This window comes from Zonotrichia leucophrys, chromosome 21 (assembly GCF_028769735.1).
Source record: "Zonotrichia leucophrys gambelii isolate GWCS_2022_RI chromosome 21, RI_Zleu_2.0, whole genome shotgun sequence".
Classification (NCBI taxonomy): Eukaryota; Metazoa; Chordata; class Aves; order Passeriformes; family Passerellidae; genus Zonotrichia; species Zonotrichia leucophrys.
Genome location: NC_088190.1, coordinates 1,184,094 through 1,199,760, shown reverse-complemented (window position 1 = coordinate 1,199,760; position 15,667 = coordinate 1,184,094). Strand labels below are relative to the sequence as shown.

Below are 15,667 nucleotides of genomic sequence, written 5' to 3'. Positions count from 1 at the left end.
GCCGAGGTCTCCTCCCTCTCCTGTGCCAGTGGAAATGGCCCTGGCTGACGTTTCCCTGGCTGGAAATCCCCAATGGATGGATTTACCTTCAGAGAATCATCCCGCGCACGCCACCACCAGGAACAAACCCACTGGGGCAGACGGAAAATTTGTACAGTAAACAGGTATAAATCTTGTCTTCAACAACAAAGGGTGGGAAAATGGAAAATAAAGTGTGGTGGGGAGTAACACTAACTAACATGAACCCCAACAAGCTCTCTCAAATCTTGTTACACAAATCTGCAGCCTCCCCTCATTCCATCCACCCATGTTCAAATGGTAAAGACAACAGTATTTGTTAGAATCAGTCTCCAGGAACTTCTAGTGACAACAGTTAGAGCTAAAAGTAAAATCCCAATTGCAATGCTCCTTTCTCAGAAACCTAAATGAAATTTTCTGTACTCACACTCTACTTGAAAGGAAGCTTAACAGAACAGATAAGGTGTAAAATGAGACAACAAACCAGAAAGGATTTAATAATTCTACTGTCACTCACTGCAATGTACCCTGTGATGTTTGCACAAAAAGGGGAGTTAAAAGTGCTCTGGCCATTATCCTGACCCTTAAATATTTGAAAATCAATTCAACAAAGGGTGGGGAAAAGCCACGAGGGCTCCAGCACATTCCAACAAATTCTACACTAATTGCTATAGAGGCAGCAGTAATTCTTGTTAACTTGTACCTTTCGACAGCCTGTAAAAAAAGGAATAAAATGTCCACATTTCAGTGTTAACTGCTCTCCTCTGCAGCAAGAAACAGAAAGAAACAGAACATGCTAAAAATAAAAGAAGAAAAATTAATTAATCTGCAAAAGAATCCTGACCCAGGGATTTTGTAACTTAAGTGAGCAACCAAGAGAGTGTTCGATATTTGCAACCAGTACTTTCGTATTTACAACTAGTACTTCTTCCAGATACCAAGCAGCAGCTAGGGAATGAATGTGTTTTGTGACAGAAAAAAAACCCCAAACAAACCAACAGCATGTCAAAAGGCCTCACTGACAACTCTCCTTCCTTAGGTTCTCCCTCCAGCCCAGGTTCCTGTTGGAGGCTCTTCCAGGCACAACCCTCAGAGCTGTAATTTAGGCTGCAGCAGGTTGGCAGAAAGCAAAGGCCAACAGGTCTTGAAAACACCTCAAAAGCAGCACAGGATGGTTAAAAAGCTACAAGACTCTACTAGCAATGAAACAGAACAAGCTAAACAGATGATTTAAATACATTCTGGAGAGACATCAGACCAAGGATACAGATTCCTGATGTAAAGGGCATTTTCACTGGTTTAACCTCACAGAAAGAGTTTGTCCTATGTAGTTACATCCTTTGCACATCCCAGGACTTTGAGTGGCTGTAAAAAGACAAACCTATTCCAATTCCACAAGTGTTCAGAGGCTTATCAGAGGTGCTGCTCCCAGCAGCAGGGATGCAGCAGCGCTCCCTGATAAGCCGGGCTCAAGGAGAAGCTGATCCCGCGCTGGCGATGACAAACGTGGCTGTAAACAGCAGCAGAGCGAGGTGCTGACACCCTGGGAACACAAGGTTACACTTCCCACCAGGAGCTACACGGCAGATTTTAATGGGCCACGACCGACAGCCGGGGAAATGAGTGTCCTGTGTGCTGCAGGAATTATGGCTGTGCCACCCTGCCACTGCCACTGCTGTGACACACTGACCTGCTGCTGGGGAGGCACTGCACTGTAAGGACACTGGGGAACTCAGTGTGCAGTCTGTTATCCCCACTTTGGTGGGAGCAGTTTGGATTGGGACCTGAGTTTGCAGGGCTGCATTCTGAAGGCCTCAGTAGGGCCATAAACCATTGCAAGGTGCCCTGGAGGACCCAAATGCAGGACACAATGTGATGTGTCAGACTGCTACAGGACCTTGGAGAATGCTGAAGTCCTTGTGCAAACAATGAGGAATCCTGGCTCCTCCTGGGGTCCTGCTGAAAGCAGCAGGCTGCAGGCAGAGGTACGGGGTAGGCAGGGACAGTGTCCCCGTGCACAGGGCAAGATGCTGCATGCAGCACCTTACAGGATAGTGTCCAGTAGAATCACAAATCCAGTAAAAAACCAGCTTGAGACTGTAACAACAATCTGTCTGCTGTTACAATGCAAAGTGTTTCAATTCTATTGCTTTCTCATTCTTGTGTGCTGGTGTGATCCAAACAGGTCAGTGCTGTGAAGCACTGAATCCTTCCACTCACCAATAAAGTCCAAAAGGGTGATGGGGTGCAGAGCAGAAGTTGGTCATGAGACTCTTCCCTCCCTCCTCTGGGCTCTCCAAGTGCCCCCCACCAAAGGTGGAGTCCAGGATGCTCCCCCAGCACACAGCCCCCCATGGCACTGCTGGATCTGGGCCAGGGCTCTCTGGTGTTTCCATAAACACTTTTATGACACAGCACCACGTGAGTCTGGTTTATGGGCCAGGATCTCCTGCCTGTGTGGAAGGGAGCCTGCACGATCCTGGCCACGGGGAAGCCACAGCAGGATGGTGGCACTCAGGTCATCTGGCTCACAGACCTCAACTGCTCATTTAATGAGGCATCTACACAGGAGCAGATGGAAGCAATACTGACTCCTAAACAAACGTGACAAAGACTGTAAGAGTTTATTATTTTTAAAAAGTTAATGAAAAAAATAAGAAGGAAACCTCCACCTTTCAGAGGGCTCTAATTAGCTCACATGCCAGACTCACCATCGTAAGAATAAAGTTTATGTTGGAGTTCTTTAAGTGTATAAATAATTTTATGTTGTAAGAATATCCATCCAAACAGAAAGATATTCAACTGCTATACACTTCCTCTGAGCAATTCTGCAGTCATATATACAGTAAGAAATTAATTATATCTAAGGTAATGTTAGAGTCTGCCTTGAGAAAGAACAAGCTGTTGGCCAGCACAAGCTGAGATGATCTGCTGCCTGCCCTGACCTTTCTAAGGCAGGGACAACCAACTCCTCCAAAAGCAAACCACCAAATCCACCACAAAGCACTTGGTGTCAATAACAAACTTCATGTAATCTCATGTACAGATGTCCATGCAATTAAGGGATGGCACAATGTCATTAGAGAGACTGCCACTGCAGCAGAATTCACACACAGACCTCCCATGAGATGCCTTATACTGACTTTTCTTGATTCACAGTCTTTACTCACATCTCTCTTTTTTAAAAAATCATCTCCTGGGTTCTCTAGGTCAGAGTTACTTGGTAAAAATACTTTGATGTGGCCAGTGTCACAAGTACTTGAGTCTTCTCCCTGCAAATAGCTATGATCAACAAATGAAAGCAGCAGAAGAAATTTAGAGATCTATATATTTACGAGGAAAGTATTGGCTAAGAAGGGCGGGAAGGAAGGAAGGGAAGGGAAGGGAAGGGGGAAGGGAAGGGGAAGGGAAGGGGGGAAGGGGAAGGGGAAGGGGAAGGGGAAGGGGAAGGGGAAGGGGAAGGGGAAGGGACCCAAGGTTGTAAAATCCACATACTGCAGCTCCAGGAGTAGTGGCTCACTTCCCTATCTGCAGTACCATAAAAGAGCAAACAAAACAGGGTTCTCTGAGTTATCCTCATACACAAAAAATCCCAGGGTCCTTTCCAAAATGCTTCTAGAGTAAAAACATCGGATTACACGCACTGCCAGCTGACAAACATTTGTAAGCTCACTCTGAGTGCCTCTGAATATAAAGACAGCTTGAATGAGGTCTCTGAGCAGCAGAGGGGTTTTTGTAAGGGTACAGCATATGAATCTGTTGCACAGGGCATTCCTCAGACTCTTTCCTAAAGAGGCTCTGAACAAGAGCACATTCTGGGACAGGCCACGGCCCAGGTGACCCACATCTAACCCAGGTGACCCACGTCTAACCCAGGCTCACTGGAGGTGGTGGCCACAGATCAGAATTCAGAGGTGTGAACACCACGGCCACCCGAGGCAGTTCACACCGTTTCCACAAAGCACCAGCCCCTCAGAAAAGCAAAACAAAGGCTGGAAAACGATGTGGCAGAGAGAACAACTCGTGTGTTATCAACAAGGAATTGTCAGGTGCTTTGCAGGAACTCACCAGCGGCTCCCGGGACGCGGCGCTCTCAGTCGCAGGGCAGGAGCCAGCCTGTGGAGCAGAAACACAGTGAGCTCACATTGCCACCCCATGGGCACCGCCAGAAACGCTCATCCTGCGAGCAGCACCTGGGCACGCACACTGATCTGTGCTACCAGCATGGCTCTGTGGAGGACTGAACACAAACAGGTCACAACCACAGCAAAATGCATTCATTGCCCCTTTAAAACAAGGGAATTAACAGAATCTGCAGAACTGATTTTAGAGAGTCAGCAGTGAGAGCTGGCAAGGCTCCTGAGAGATGGCATGAGAGTAGTGGGCACACAAACACAAACCTTTAAATACCTCTCCCATTTCCAGTAGGGAGGGTCCAGTAATGCATCCTTCGTTTTCTGAACCATTCTTCTAAAGATTTCTAAATAACCATGATTTACCTAAACCTCACAAACTGCCAGCAGTACCAGGACCAGCCTTGCTTCCCACACATAATTAAAAGAAGTTTTGTCCTCCAATTCTATTCCTCGTTTTTATGCACACACCTCACCTTCCAAGTATCGCAACATTTATTTTTCCCATTTGCAAAATACACAACAACAATATAGATAAAATAAGTATTTACCACAAGAGGGTGCCAGAAACTCAAATATACTGCAACTCATCTGCATCCAGACAAGGATCACCACCAGGACCCAGCCAGACCTCACAGGTGGGCAGGGATTCTCTGGGATCACTTGCCATAACCTCTGGGTGGGAGGGAAGGAGGAAGGACCCACCACTGAATTCATATCCTCAGAAAATTCCCACAGCAAAGTATTTGGCACTGGAGAAACTCTGATAGCCAAGACAAATCTGAAATTGCTTATCCTGTTCACAGGCTACACCATCATCCTGCTTTTCTCTTTCTTTTACTATTAAAAAATAGTAACAGAGAGACAGGATCTTTTCTTTTGTTTATTTTTAGTAAAGACATTGCTAAAGGCCCAAGGAACATGATTTCTAAACAAAACAAAGTATTTTAAATCTCTGGTAGAAATATTTATTGCCTTTAGAACATAATTCTATCTACGTAAACGATTTCATTTGAGCTGCAGTACTCCCCTCTCCCCACACTGCTTGAGGCAATATATTAATTCATGAGAATGAGAAAATTAAACTAAGAAAAACAGATAATAAGCCATAAGACATCTGACACTCCCTTTTCAGCATCTAAATTAACTTGATTTGTAATAGGAAACATGATGGGGCCCAAACATAAACATGTTAAGTGAGGCAGTGCCACTACTCACTGTCTCATGTTGAAAGCTTGGCAATAAATAAGCAAACATCACCAGGGGCAGAAAGCAAATATTTTATCAAATCCTCTAAACGTTTAGAGTGCAATGGGGACAACTTTCTACAAGCATTGGTAACAGTGTCAAACCTGCAGTGGCTGTGTAAGAGGAGCGGTGTTTACATTCTGTGAGACTTGTAAGGATATTTTCATTGGTTTGTTTAATTCCAAAACTGTCCCCTTGAACAGTCACCCACTGTACCACGTGCCCTTCAATCACATCTCCTTTTTCCAGGCAAAGCTGTAAGACTCAAATTCCATCCAAGCCCCCAGAATGTGTGAGCACTGAACACTTCTCAGAGCTCTGGCTGAGGAATGTGCACCAGTGTGAGACCTGCAGGAGACGGTGAGAGTCACAGAATCACACAACAGCTGGGGTTGAAGGGACCTCAGAGAACATCTCACTCCAACCCCCTGCCACGGGCTGGGACACCTTGTACAAGATGGGGACACCTGTCCCTGGCGAGCAGGGCCAGGCTGGGGCAGCAGGAGCAGCTCCCTGAGCGGCACAGGAGGGAGAGGAGGAGCTGAGAGCAGCTCCTGGGGTGTGCCAGGGCTCAGGGGCACAGGGCTCAGGGGTGTGCCAGGGCTCAGGGGCACCAGGGCTCAGGGGCACAGGGCTCAGGGGTGTGCCAGGGCTCAGGGGTGTGCCAGGGCTCAGGGGTACAGGGCTCAGGGGTGTGCCAGGGCTTAGGGGTGGCCAGGGCTCAGGGGCACAGGGCTTAGGGGTGTGCCAGGGCTCAGGGGCACAGGGCTCAGGGGTGTGCCAGGGCTCAGGGGTGTGCCAGGGCTCAGGGGCACAGGGCTCAGGGGTGTGCCAGGGCTCAGGGGTGTGCCAGGGCTCAGGGGCACCAGGGCTCAGGGGCACAGGGCTCAGGGGCACCAGGGCTTAGGGGTGGCCAGGGCTCAGGGGTGTGCCAGGGCTCAGGGGCACAGGGCTCAGGGGTGTGCCAGGGCTCAGGGGCACAGGGCTTAGGGGTGGCCAGGGCTCAGGGGTGTGCCAGGCTCAGGGGCACAGGGCTCAAGGTGTGCCAGGGCCAGGGCACAGGGCTCAGGGGTGTGCCAGGGCTCAGGGGCACCAGGGCTCAGGGGTGGCCAGGGCTCAGGGGCAGTGCCTGCCTGGCAGCTGGACATGGGGCTCCTGCCCAGTGCCCTGCCCAGCAGCTGAGCTGGAGGTTCCTGACCCGTGCCCACACCAGGGGCTCCTCACACACCAGATGCAGGACAGACACCAAAAGGGGTGTCAGTAACTCATTCTGGCCTGAGGATCCAGCACTGCTGCATGCAATGGGACAGAACCTGGTTCTTTCTCTTTACCTTTAATACCCAGAGCGTATTTGGGTACATTCATAAGGTTAAAAAGCAAGGCTCTCCCATTTTCAAACATGGAACCTTATTTTGAGGTAAAGCAACATAAATAAATGGGGGGGGGTTAAGTGTGCAGTGGGAAAATACAAAATCCAAACCCAGAGGACCTGAATGTTTTTAGGCAACCACATTTGCCAATAAACCAGATTTCTTTCTCAGAAACTGCCAGCCCCACAGACTGCCCAGGTGCCCTATGGACCAGTCACAGACTGTTTCAGGTTTCCTCATTCTGGAAGCATTCACCTGAAATGTGAGGGAGGGGCTGCAATGCCTGCACCTCAGACTGGGGCTGACAAAACACCTGGGTGATGCAAAGCTGCCCTGCCTCCTGTGAGTTTGGTAACTCGGCCTTTCACAACCCACATCTGTGCTGGTTGGCCAAGAGTAATGATTTTATGTAACTTATTTCTATTTCAGTTTAGTTCAATAGCCTTCCCTACAAACTCAGCCTCCTCAGTCCAAAATAAGGGGACCAACAGAGAGGTTCGTGGAGATTTTGCCCGACGGGGACAGATGTGAGTGACTGCCCATAGCAGTGTGTCACTGGCAGGCTGCTCTGTGTGCTCTGTGTCCTTCCCAGCTGCCCACACAGCCACACCTGCTGCCGTGGGGCCTGGGGGCACTGAAAGGACTTTCCCAAATCCCACAGGCAGCACACACTCAGGAATCTGTCTGGGATGATGCCACAGCTCCAGGAGGGCACGGAATCTGAGGTGGGTTGAGCTTGCAGTGAAATACAAGTGACTCTAGATCATGAACAGGACAGTGTGAGAGGGGAAGCCTACACTGTACACACATACATCACACCTACGCTACAGAATGACACAACCCAGCTTGGAAGAGGCCTTCAGGAAAATAAGAATATACACTAAATACAACTCCATCACGCTTCTGTTTTTTCCTTTGGCTACCCCATTCATTTCATGTCCCAGTTCAAAAATATCTCAAGCTTTTAGTGTTTCTTGAGCACTGAAACCAGTGAACTTACATTTCTCTTCTGCTCTCCCCATTCAGGTTTGTCCTTTTATGCTCTTGGCTCAAGGATCTCCTTCCATCCCTCGCATTTGTAAGGCACAGACAATATTCTACTCTAACTAGTCACAGAATAGTCTGAGTTGGAAGGGACCCACAAGGATCATCGAGTCCAACTCTTACCCTGCACAGGGTTCCACAGAGTTTTAGAGCCCAGCTGCACACTGTCTCCTTTCTCTCTGGCCGTGTTTGTATTTATTCTTCTCCTATCTGAGTGCTTGACGAGTTTCATACACAAACCCTCAATGCCAGCACGCCTGTGCCCTGGGCCCGGCCTGCACACGCTTCAGCCAGCCCCGCACAGCCCCTGCTCGCCCAGGGCGCGGGGCCCGGGCGCAGCCCCGAGCCCGCGGTGCCGGGGGGGTCCCGGAGCCCCGGCCCGGCCCGGCCCGGCCCGGCCCGGCCGCCTCACCTGCCCCGGCTGCTCCGCTCGCTCCGCGGCCGCCATCTTCCCAGGCGCGGCTAATACATCCCCGGCCGCCCGATGCGCCGCCCCCGCCGCCGCGCCGCGCCGCAGGCACGCCGAGTCGATCGCCGGCGCAGCGATGCGTCCCGCGGGGCGCCGCCGGTGCCGTGAGAGCCCGGCCTGAACCGAACCGGGCCGGGCCGGGCCGATCCCGGCGCAGCAGCGCCTTCCCCGCCTGGAAAAGCCCTCGGGGCACTGCCGAGCGGCAGCTGATGGCAGCGCGGCTGAAGCAGTGCGTGGTGCGGCGGCGGGACGGGCCGGAGCAGCACGGCGTGGCCGCGTCCTGCCTGCGGGAGCTGCGCGACAAAGGTGAGGGGGGACCCGCTGGGACCCGGTGTGAGACCCGGTGGGACCCTCTGTGGGACCCTCTGTGGGACCCGGTGTGAGACCCGCTGTGAGACCTGATGGAACTCCCTGTGAGACCCGCCGGGACCCTTTGTGGGACCCGCTGTGGGACTCGCTGGAACCCGCTCTGAGACCCGGTGGGACCCGCTGTGGGACCCTTTGGGACCCGATGGGACCCCCTGTGAGACTCGCTGAGACCTGCTGGGACCCACCTAATGTGCGGCACTGTGAGGAGACAGGTCCTGGTCTCCAGCCTCAGTCACTGAGAGTTGTCTGTCCTTTGTGCTGGGGTCAATAAACAGGCAGTGCTATGTCACTTTTATCGTTCTGTTAAGTATTTTTTTCTGTTCTGCAGCTTGTGGTGTTCTGGCTATTGACAAACCCATCACCTTGGTACTGGCAGAAGATGGGACCATTGTGGATGATGAAGATTACTTCTTGTGTTTGCCACCTAACACCAAGTTTGTGGCACTGGCCAAGGATGAGAAATGGTCCAGCAAAAGCTTAGGTATGCTGTGAGTGAGGAAGCATGGAAGGGGAGGTGTGTTTGGAACACACCTAGTGACAGTAGGCAGGGTCAGGTGAGAGGAATGACCCATGAAACTGGTGGCTCTTGTGTCAGACAGTGGAACATCCTGGCTCTCGGAGTCTGTGGATGAAGTGGACAGTGCTGCCGAGAAGTGGAAGCAGCTGGCCAGGCAGCTGAAGGATGACCTGTCCAACATCATCCTGATGTCTGAAGAGGACCTGCAGGTACAGTGGGGAAACCCCCAGTCCCTGTCCTTGCATCTGCCCATCATTTATTTATCTCAGTAGAGAACAGACTCCATAAACAAGAGCTCAGGCTTAATTCAGATGCTGCTTTTGGCTCTTGGTGCTGGAGTCAAACTTCTCCTGGAAGGGAAACATTCAAGTGTCCAAAGATGCTCTTAATCCCCAACTATCCGAGAACAATTGCAGTTCTGGCAAAAAATTGAGATTTGGCCAAATGGCAACTGAGATCAGGTCATTCCTTATAGCCAGACACACATTGTGGTGGTGCCTCCCCTGTGTAACATGGCCAGAGGGGAGGCTGAGCAGCAGGCCAGGTCTGTCTGCTCCAGAGGGCTTTGAAGAACTGCTGTCACTCTCCAGAGCTGATTGATTCAAGTTTCTGACTGCTTAACACCTTGTCTGTGGTGAGGCACGGCAGTAACTGCCCCCTCTTGTTCTCCCCAGTGTGCAGCTTCCCAGGTGCCAGGCTGCTGCCTTTCCTTTGAATATTTCCATGCACTGTGAAGTTGTGCTTTGCCATTAGTTTTCAAGCTTTCTGCTAAAATTGCACATGATTCCACACCTTCTTGGGTGCCTTTGGCTTTTAGTAAAAAATGCTGCCTGGTGTAGTGCCACTACAGCCTCTCAGAACTCGGGGGCCTTGCTGTGACCAGAAACCTTGTGGAACACGCTTGGTTTCAGGAGAGTTTGTACATTCTGTTTGTACTGCAGTGAGTGCCATGAAATGAGTTACTCAGGAGCCCTCTCCATGTTTTAAGGTGCTTATTGATGTGCCACGCTCAGAGCTGGCAGAAGAGCTTGCCCAGAGTGAAAGCAAAGTGCAGGTGCTGCAGGACACCCTGCAGCAGGTGCTGGACAGGCGAGAGGAGGAGCGTCAGTCACGGCAGCTCCTGGAACTCTACCTGGAGGCCTTGAAAACTGAAGACAGCATCTTAAGCAAAGTTGCAGGTAGGGAGCATTTGTGTGCTAGAGAAGGAGGTTTTCAACTCCTGCTGAGTGGAATAAATAAAGTAGAGTGAGTCATTTGATCAGCTGCTGTTAAATGGGGTTGATGCAAGAGCAGTTGTAGTGTATACAGTGTAAGAATTCTCTGACCAGAGAGACCTCTTGCTGCTGTGTCACATTTCTCACAAAGCCTGAAAGCAGAATACTGGGAGAAAAGCTTAGATCCTGGAGTCCTCCTTAAAAAAATGAAAAATTGTGGATTTCTTAAGTTCCAGGATGCACCAAGACTGGATGTATATTTTATTCATCTCACAACCATCAGAGCAGTCCAGGCCACTTTTCCTGTCCTGTGCTCATCCGAAGCTGTACTGAAAAGGAGTCTGCTCCTTTTCAGAACCTGAGGCTGCAGCGAGGAAGGAGATGGATGTGGTTGACACAGGTACCAGCAGCACAGACACTTCAGCCACAACAGCACTCAGCGACCAGGTCCTCACTGCTCTGAAAGAGAAACCTGCTCCAGAGCTCTGCTTGGACAGTCAGGATCTAGAGGTGGGTGAGAATGACACAAACCATATTCTGGCAAAGCTCTCCCTCCAAAAGAGAGGCTGGAGCTCCTCTGTGACAGACATTGGTCCACACACTCTGTTCTGTCCTCTGAAAAGCCACAAAATAATTTTGGGTTTGGTCTCTGACAAATCAGTCAGCTGTCTTACCAGCAAGGTTCTTTGGGATTTTTTATAGGCTTATGCATCCAGGTATGTTTCTTTTATTTATCCCAAATCAAAATAAAAACCTCCTTACTTTGGAAAAAACTCTAAATATAGATTGGAAAGTCTAGATAAACTGTAACCATTGAGGAAGGTGTTCTTTCCAGCTGTGAACTTGCTACTCTTGCATTTCCCTGCTGTAGAAAGTAAGTAACTGCTTTCTCTTCCTTTGCACACCTGAACATAGCTTCAAGCGTTGAGTGTTGGCAAATGACTGGAAATCCACCAGCCCACAGGCTAGGTGATGAGAGCTGGGAACATCTGCAGTTCCAAAGCTGTTAATTCAGCAGAGGGTTAGAGGCCAGGGAGTGGGCAGAAAAGTCTGTTAACAATCTGTCTTGCTCCAGCTGGTGTTGAAGGCAGACGCAGCAGCCCTGGCCTCGGCTCTGGGATGGGACAAGCAGAAGGCTGGAGCTCTGCAGTCAGCCTGTGACCAGGAGCTCTCCAAGCGCCTCCAGCAAGTGCAGACCCTGCACTCTCTAAGGAGCACGTCCAAGGGCAAGAAAACGCTGCCCTGGGGGGACTGGCCCAGTGCAAAACGCAGAAAATAACACTGCATTGCTGTTTGCAGCTGGGGTTTTGCTTTTGCATTAGAATCAGTGCAAGCAAAGACACATCCTGGAACCATAGTTTGCTGGTCATACTGTGGGCTGGCTATAGAACAGCTAAAATCTGGACATTGTCCTGAGGCTTAAACTCCTCTGGTGATTTGAATTGTGTAAGCAAAGGGATTTTGACTTTTTGCAGAATGCTAGAACAATGGTATTGCTAAGCACAGCATGTAAGTGTTCAGCTTTCAATACCTGGTTGGTAGCCAGCAGCTTCCATCTGATAATGGTGGGTACAGCTCCTGAGGCCCCAGGCAGTTTGCTTACTTTGCTCTCCCACCATTTGCAGTGTAAAAAGGATGGAGGATGTCTGGAAGACACTCTGAGGCACAGTCAGTGATCAGGGCAGAGGGGATACCCAGCTGCTGCCTGGCTTTAAGCTCCAGCCTGGGATTTAGGAACCTGAATTCTCATGCTGATTTAATCAGTTAAAGTAAATTCAAAGTCCTTCAACTTCAGTGCTTTTTCTGTAAGGAACTCCTGCCTCTTGGATGCTGTCTAAGAACTATCATGTAAAACACAGCAAAGGCAGAAATAATTGCTTTGTAAGGCTGTGTGACAGAAGACTTGCATTTGGCCTGCTGTGTTATTCTCCTAATCATTAGTGTAGCATCATGATGCTTTTATATTAACTGGCTTATTTTTAAATTTGTTAAAGTCTTTTTTTCTAACATCAATAAAACCTTTTTGTCTTACTTTTGGACTAGTTTTGATATTTCTACCAGCTGCTATAATTAAAAAACTGGGCTGATAAATACAGTATTACCTTAAGGAAAGAGGATGAAGAAACTGAACACAGAAGTACTGTCTTTAACTTATACAAAGTATTTAGACAAAATGTGTGTCCATCATGGTGACTGCCATGAACTCTCACCTGGCACAATCTGCTCTTCTTGTGTGAGAACAGCAGATATATATGAAAAACATCTGACAAGTGAGATGAAACTTCTGAGGAAGTTTTAGTGGGTACAGATGTATTTTGTAGCAGCATGCTAAATCCTCTGATCTAGCACAGCTTTAAATGGCCCAGGGTGAGTATTCCTACAGCAGGCATTCAGGTGAACCCGTTGCATGCAACAGTCCAGCTAAATTATGGCACAATCAGAGTTAGACTGCAACTAATAAATATTCTAAACAGTTTAGTAATTAAACAAAACTACTCAGGCTACCTTCAGGTGAAGCGACCCAGATGGGAATTGACTGGACTTAGGGGAGAAGCTTGCAGGCAACTTTTTGTCTGTTTTGCTTCTGACCATATTTAGATTGTAATATTATAGGCCATGGCAGGTAAAAAGGTTTCCTGGTGTTTGGAACAGGTACTTACTGCAAGCTTTTATGTCCAGTCTTTCTGCAGTCACATGGATGGCTGTGCTACCCCTGGAAATCCTCTTCCTTTGAGTAATTATTTTCATTCTTTGTAAGTTCATTTGCACTGGGTAAGGCTGTGCCAGCCCAGCAGAGGGCAGTGGGATCCCTGCCTGCAGTGCTCTGCAGCCACGGTGCCACCTGAAAATGGGAATTTCTGACAGTGACAACTGCACCCCTGCAGTGCCACAGCTGGGAAACAACACAAAACACCTTTAACTGCCAAGACAACGAGAGAGAGATGGCTTAGTAAAAACAAAATATTCAAAATGTCTGAGCAAAAACAGCAATACTGGAAGCAAGGAAAAAGTCAAAGAAGAGAAAATTTTACTAGAGAAAGTAGCAGAATGAAGGGTATTGCACATACTGAGTTATGGTTCAGTGAGAATGATCTATTCCAAAATCTTTATTTAAAGTATTTTAAGAACAGAGACCTTTTGTGAGCAATTAAGGCACTTTGGCTGTAAGCTTACTGAATTCTGACAGACTTCTCATTTTTGGAACAATAAAAGTCCAATCGCATCCACTAAAGCTGAAGATTCATTACTGGAGCTAGCCTGCAAGATAAACAGGCTAACTCTGGTTTCTCTAGGACAGTAAGAGAAAACGACCTGAAACGTTACTGGAAAGATAAATCATGCCATGTTGGAATCTTCATTTTCAGTCACAGCTGCTTCTTGTTCCCCAGGAGTTCTCTCTCCCTTGGCTGCACTGGACTTCTTTTTCTTCTTCTCCTTCTGCTCCATGTTACTTGATGCAAGCTCTTCACTCTTCTGAGTGATATATTTTAGCTGGGAACAATAAGCTAAACAATCAGTCCTCTACTGAGGAACTTCATTCATTCACAAGGCATTAGTAAGAAATACTGAAGAGAAATTTACAGGAAAAATTATGATTATTAAAAGAAAAATGAGAGACTCCAAAAACATTTGCTTTGCCTTCTCAGGCAAGTTCATGTTGTGTATTTCAAATCATATATGGAAGGAAAAAAATCTCCTCACATAAAAGTAAAATTAGAAAATTGGAATTAGTAAAATTGGAAGCATTTTTCATGGATCAATGTATAGGCATGTCTTCACAGATTAGTGAGTTTTATCCATGGAGCATCATATAGATCAGCACAGGAGGGAATACAGTGATTCTGTGATCCCTATAATTAATGTTGGGAGACTCAGCACCTTGGGCAAGCTATTCCTGACCTTAGGCTACAACAAAGAAACACAACATCAGGAAAAAGCAAAGTGATTCACAGTGCTGTGTCTGCTCATTGCACATCTGAACTTGGAACTTCAGCAGCCCTGGTGCAACGAGAGCACTGCTCTTGAGCTGCAATCAGAGCTGTGTTACACCTCACCACAGTGAGGCAGACTGAAGCAAAGCAAGATGAAAATTTAAAAATCACTGGATTGTGCCTATCTATCTCAGAAGACAGTGAAATTGCTTATGCAGCAGTTGCTTCACCATGTATAACCTTCATTCAAATGAATTAAGGAAAATTAAGGAATTAAGTTCATTTTAGGAATTAACTGTTTTAAGAATGTTGGAAGACAGTAAATACAGTGCATCTCACCAAAGAATTGCTTCTTCTAGCCAAAAGCTTCACATCTTCTGTAGTGACCGTGGTTCGTTTTGCATGCCTGCATAACATCAAAAAACACTCCTTAACATTTTTGCCAACACGTACCATAAGAGGCCAAGATCAAAAAGTACAGGGAATTTCTATTTCATAACTTAACACACTATTTAAAAAGCCCTTTTAAAGCTTGAATTATAAGATGTGCTTTAAAGATAACACAAAAAAAAGGAAAGCCTTTGTAACAATCAGTGCATACCTTGCAAACATTTCAAGGTCTTTTGCGAAGATTTCTAGAGAAAACACAAAGATGTCATATATTTTAAAACACTGAGTGGGCCGAGATACACAAGTTATCCAAGGCAGTTATGAGAAGTGACCAGAGCTGGCTGTTAGGCAACACTCGTACACAAGCAGGTAGCCACACAATACATCTAAATGCTTTTTTCGGGTCTGAAAAGTCGAACTAGTATTTCTTGTACTTAAAATAAGAAATAATACAAGAGAATGCCCCGGTGACACCGAGTTGGATGCTATTGGTTTTGAAGCCCTGTGCCTCCAGCGCTAGCTCCTGAACAGACACGGAACGCTGCGGTAACCCGGGTAACACGAGGCAAGTCGAGGTAACCCAGCTGTACCGCACTGCCGGAAGGTGATCTCCGAGATGGCTGCGATGCTCTGCTTGCTGAACTGCACGTCCTTGTCCTCCGCCACCTCCTGGCACAGGCACCCCACCGTGTAGTGAACCGCCGCCTTCAGCCTCTGCAGGGACCAAGGCAGGGGCAGGCAGTGACACACCGGCCTCGCCCCGCACCACGCTCACGGCCTCGGCCCCGTGTGCCGCTCGGTACCTGTGTGAGCATCTGCTGCTGCTCGCCACCGGCCGCCGCCATCGCCGCCCTCAGATCTCCCGCCCCGGCGCTTCCCGCCCTGCGCGCGGGGCGGGGCCGCCGCCATCACCGCCCTCACGATCTCCCGCCCCCGGCGCGCGGGGCGGGGCCGCCGCCATCA

At 48.5% G+C, this 15,667-nt stretch overlaps 3 protein-coding genes across 3 annotated transcripts in view; 1 reads left to right on the top strand and 2 right to left on the bottom strand.

Annotated features, from left to right (window-relative positions):
• The window catches only part of PEX14 (peroxisomal biogenesis factor 14), a 69,066-nt gene extending 60,763 nt beyond the window's left edge, over window positions 1-8,303 (bottom strand). The window contains exons 1-2 of the mRNA XM_064730595.1: window positions 8,226-8,303; window positions 4,087-4,134 (exon numbers count right to left, since the gene is read on the bottom strand). Of these exons, the coding sequence (XP_064586665.1) occupies window positions 4,087-4,134; window positions 8,226-8,261 (84 nt within the window). The 5' untranslated portion in view covers window positions 8,262-8,303. The remainder of the gene's footprint in view (window positions 1-4,086; window positions 4,135-8,225) is intronic.
• A 38-nt stretch (window positions 8,304-8,341) lies between these two features.
• On the top strand, window positions 8,342-12,414 carry DFFA (DNA fragmentation factor subunit alpha). The gene is made up of 6 exons (XM_064730596.1): window positions 8,342-8,588; window positions 8,980-9,132; window positions 9,247-9,377; window positions 10,157-10,346; window positions 10,738-10,892; window positions 11,458-12,414. Exons 1-6 carry the CDS (start codon window positions 8,492-8,494, stop codon window positions 11,659-11,661), a joined length of 930 nt encoding a protein of 309 aa, XP_064586666.1. The 5' UTR covers window positions 8,342-8,491; the 3' UTR covers window positions 11,662-12,414.
• A 1,040-nt stretch (window positions 12,415-13,454) lies between these two features.
• On the bottom strand, window positions 13,455-15,642 carry CENPS (centromere protein S). The gene is made up of 5 exons (XM_064730916.1): window positions 15,508-15,642; window positions 15,295-15,418; window positions 14,916-14,949; window positions 14,654-14,720; window positions 13,455-13,874 (listed from the first exon to the last, which is right to left on the bottom strand). Exons 1-5 carry the CDS (start codon window positions 15,547-15,549, stop codon window positions 13,719-13,721), a joined length of 423 nt encoding a protein of 140 aa, XP_064586986.1. The 5' UTR covers window positions 15,550-15,642; the 3' UTR covers window positions 13,455-13,718.
• Between the last annotated feature and the right edge of the window lie 25 nt (window positions 15,643-15,667).

Coding starts and splice junctions, on each gene's coding strand:
- DFFA (XM_064730596.1), top strand. CDS start 8,492: ATGGCAGCGCGGCTGAAGCAGTGCGTGGTGCGGCGGCGGGACGGGCCG. Junction 8,589..8,979: donor GCGGGAGCTGCGCGACAAAG/GTGAGGGGGGAC, acceptor TCTGTTCTGCAG/CTTGTGGTGTTCTGGCTATT. Junction 10,347..10,737: donor CATCTTAAGCAAAGTTGCAG/GTAGGGAGCATT, acceptor GCTCCTTTTCAG/AACCTGAGGCTGCAGCGAGG.
- CENPS (XM_064730916.1), bottom strand. CDS start 15,549: ATGGCGGCGGCCGGTGGCGAGCAGCAGCAGATGCTCACACAG. Junction 14,950..15,294: donor GATCACCTTCCGGCAGTGCG/GTACAGCTGGGT, acceptor TGTTTTCTCTAG/AAATCTTCGCAAAAGACCTT. Junction 14,721..14,915: donor GACCTTGAAATGTTTGCAAG/GTATGCACTGAT, acceptor GATGTTATGCAG/GCATGCAAAACGAACCACGG.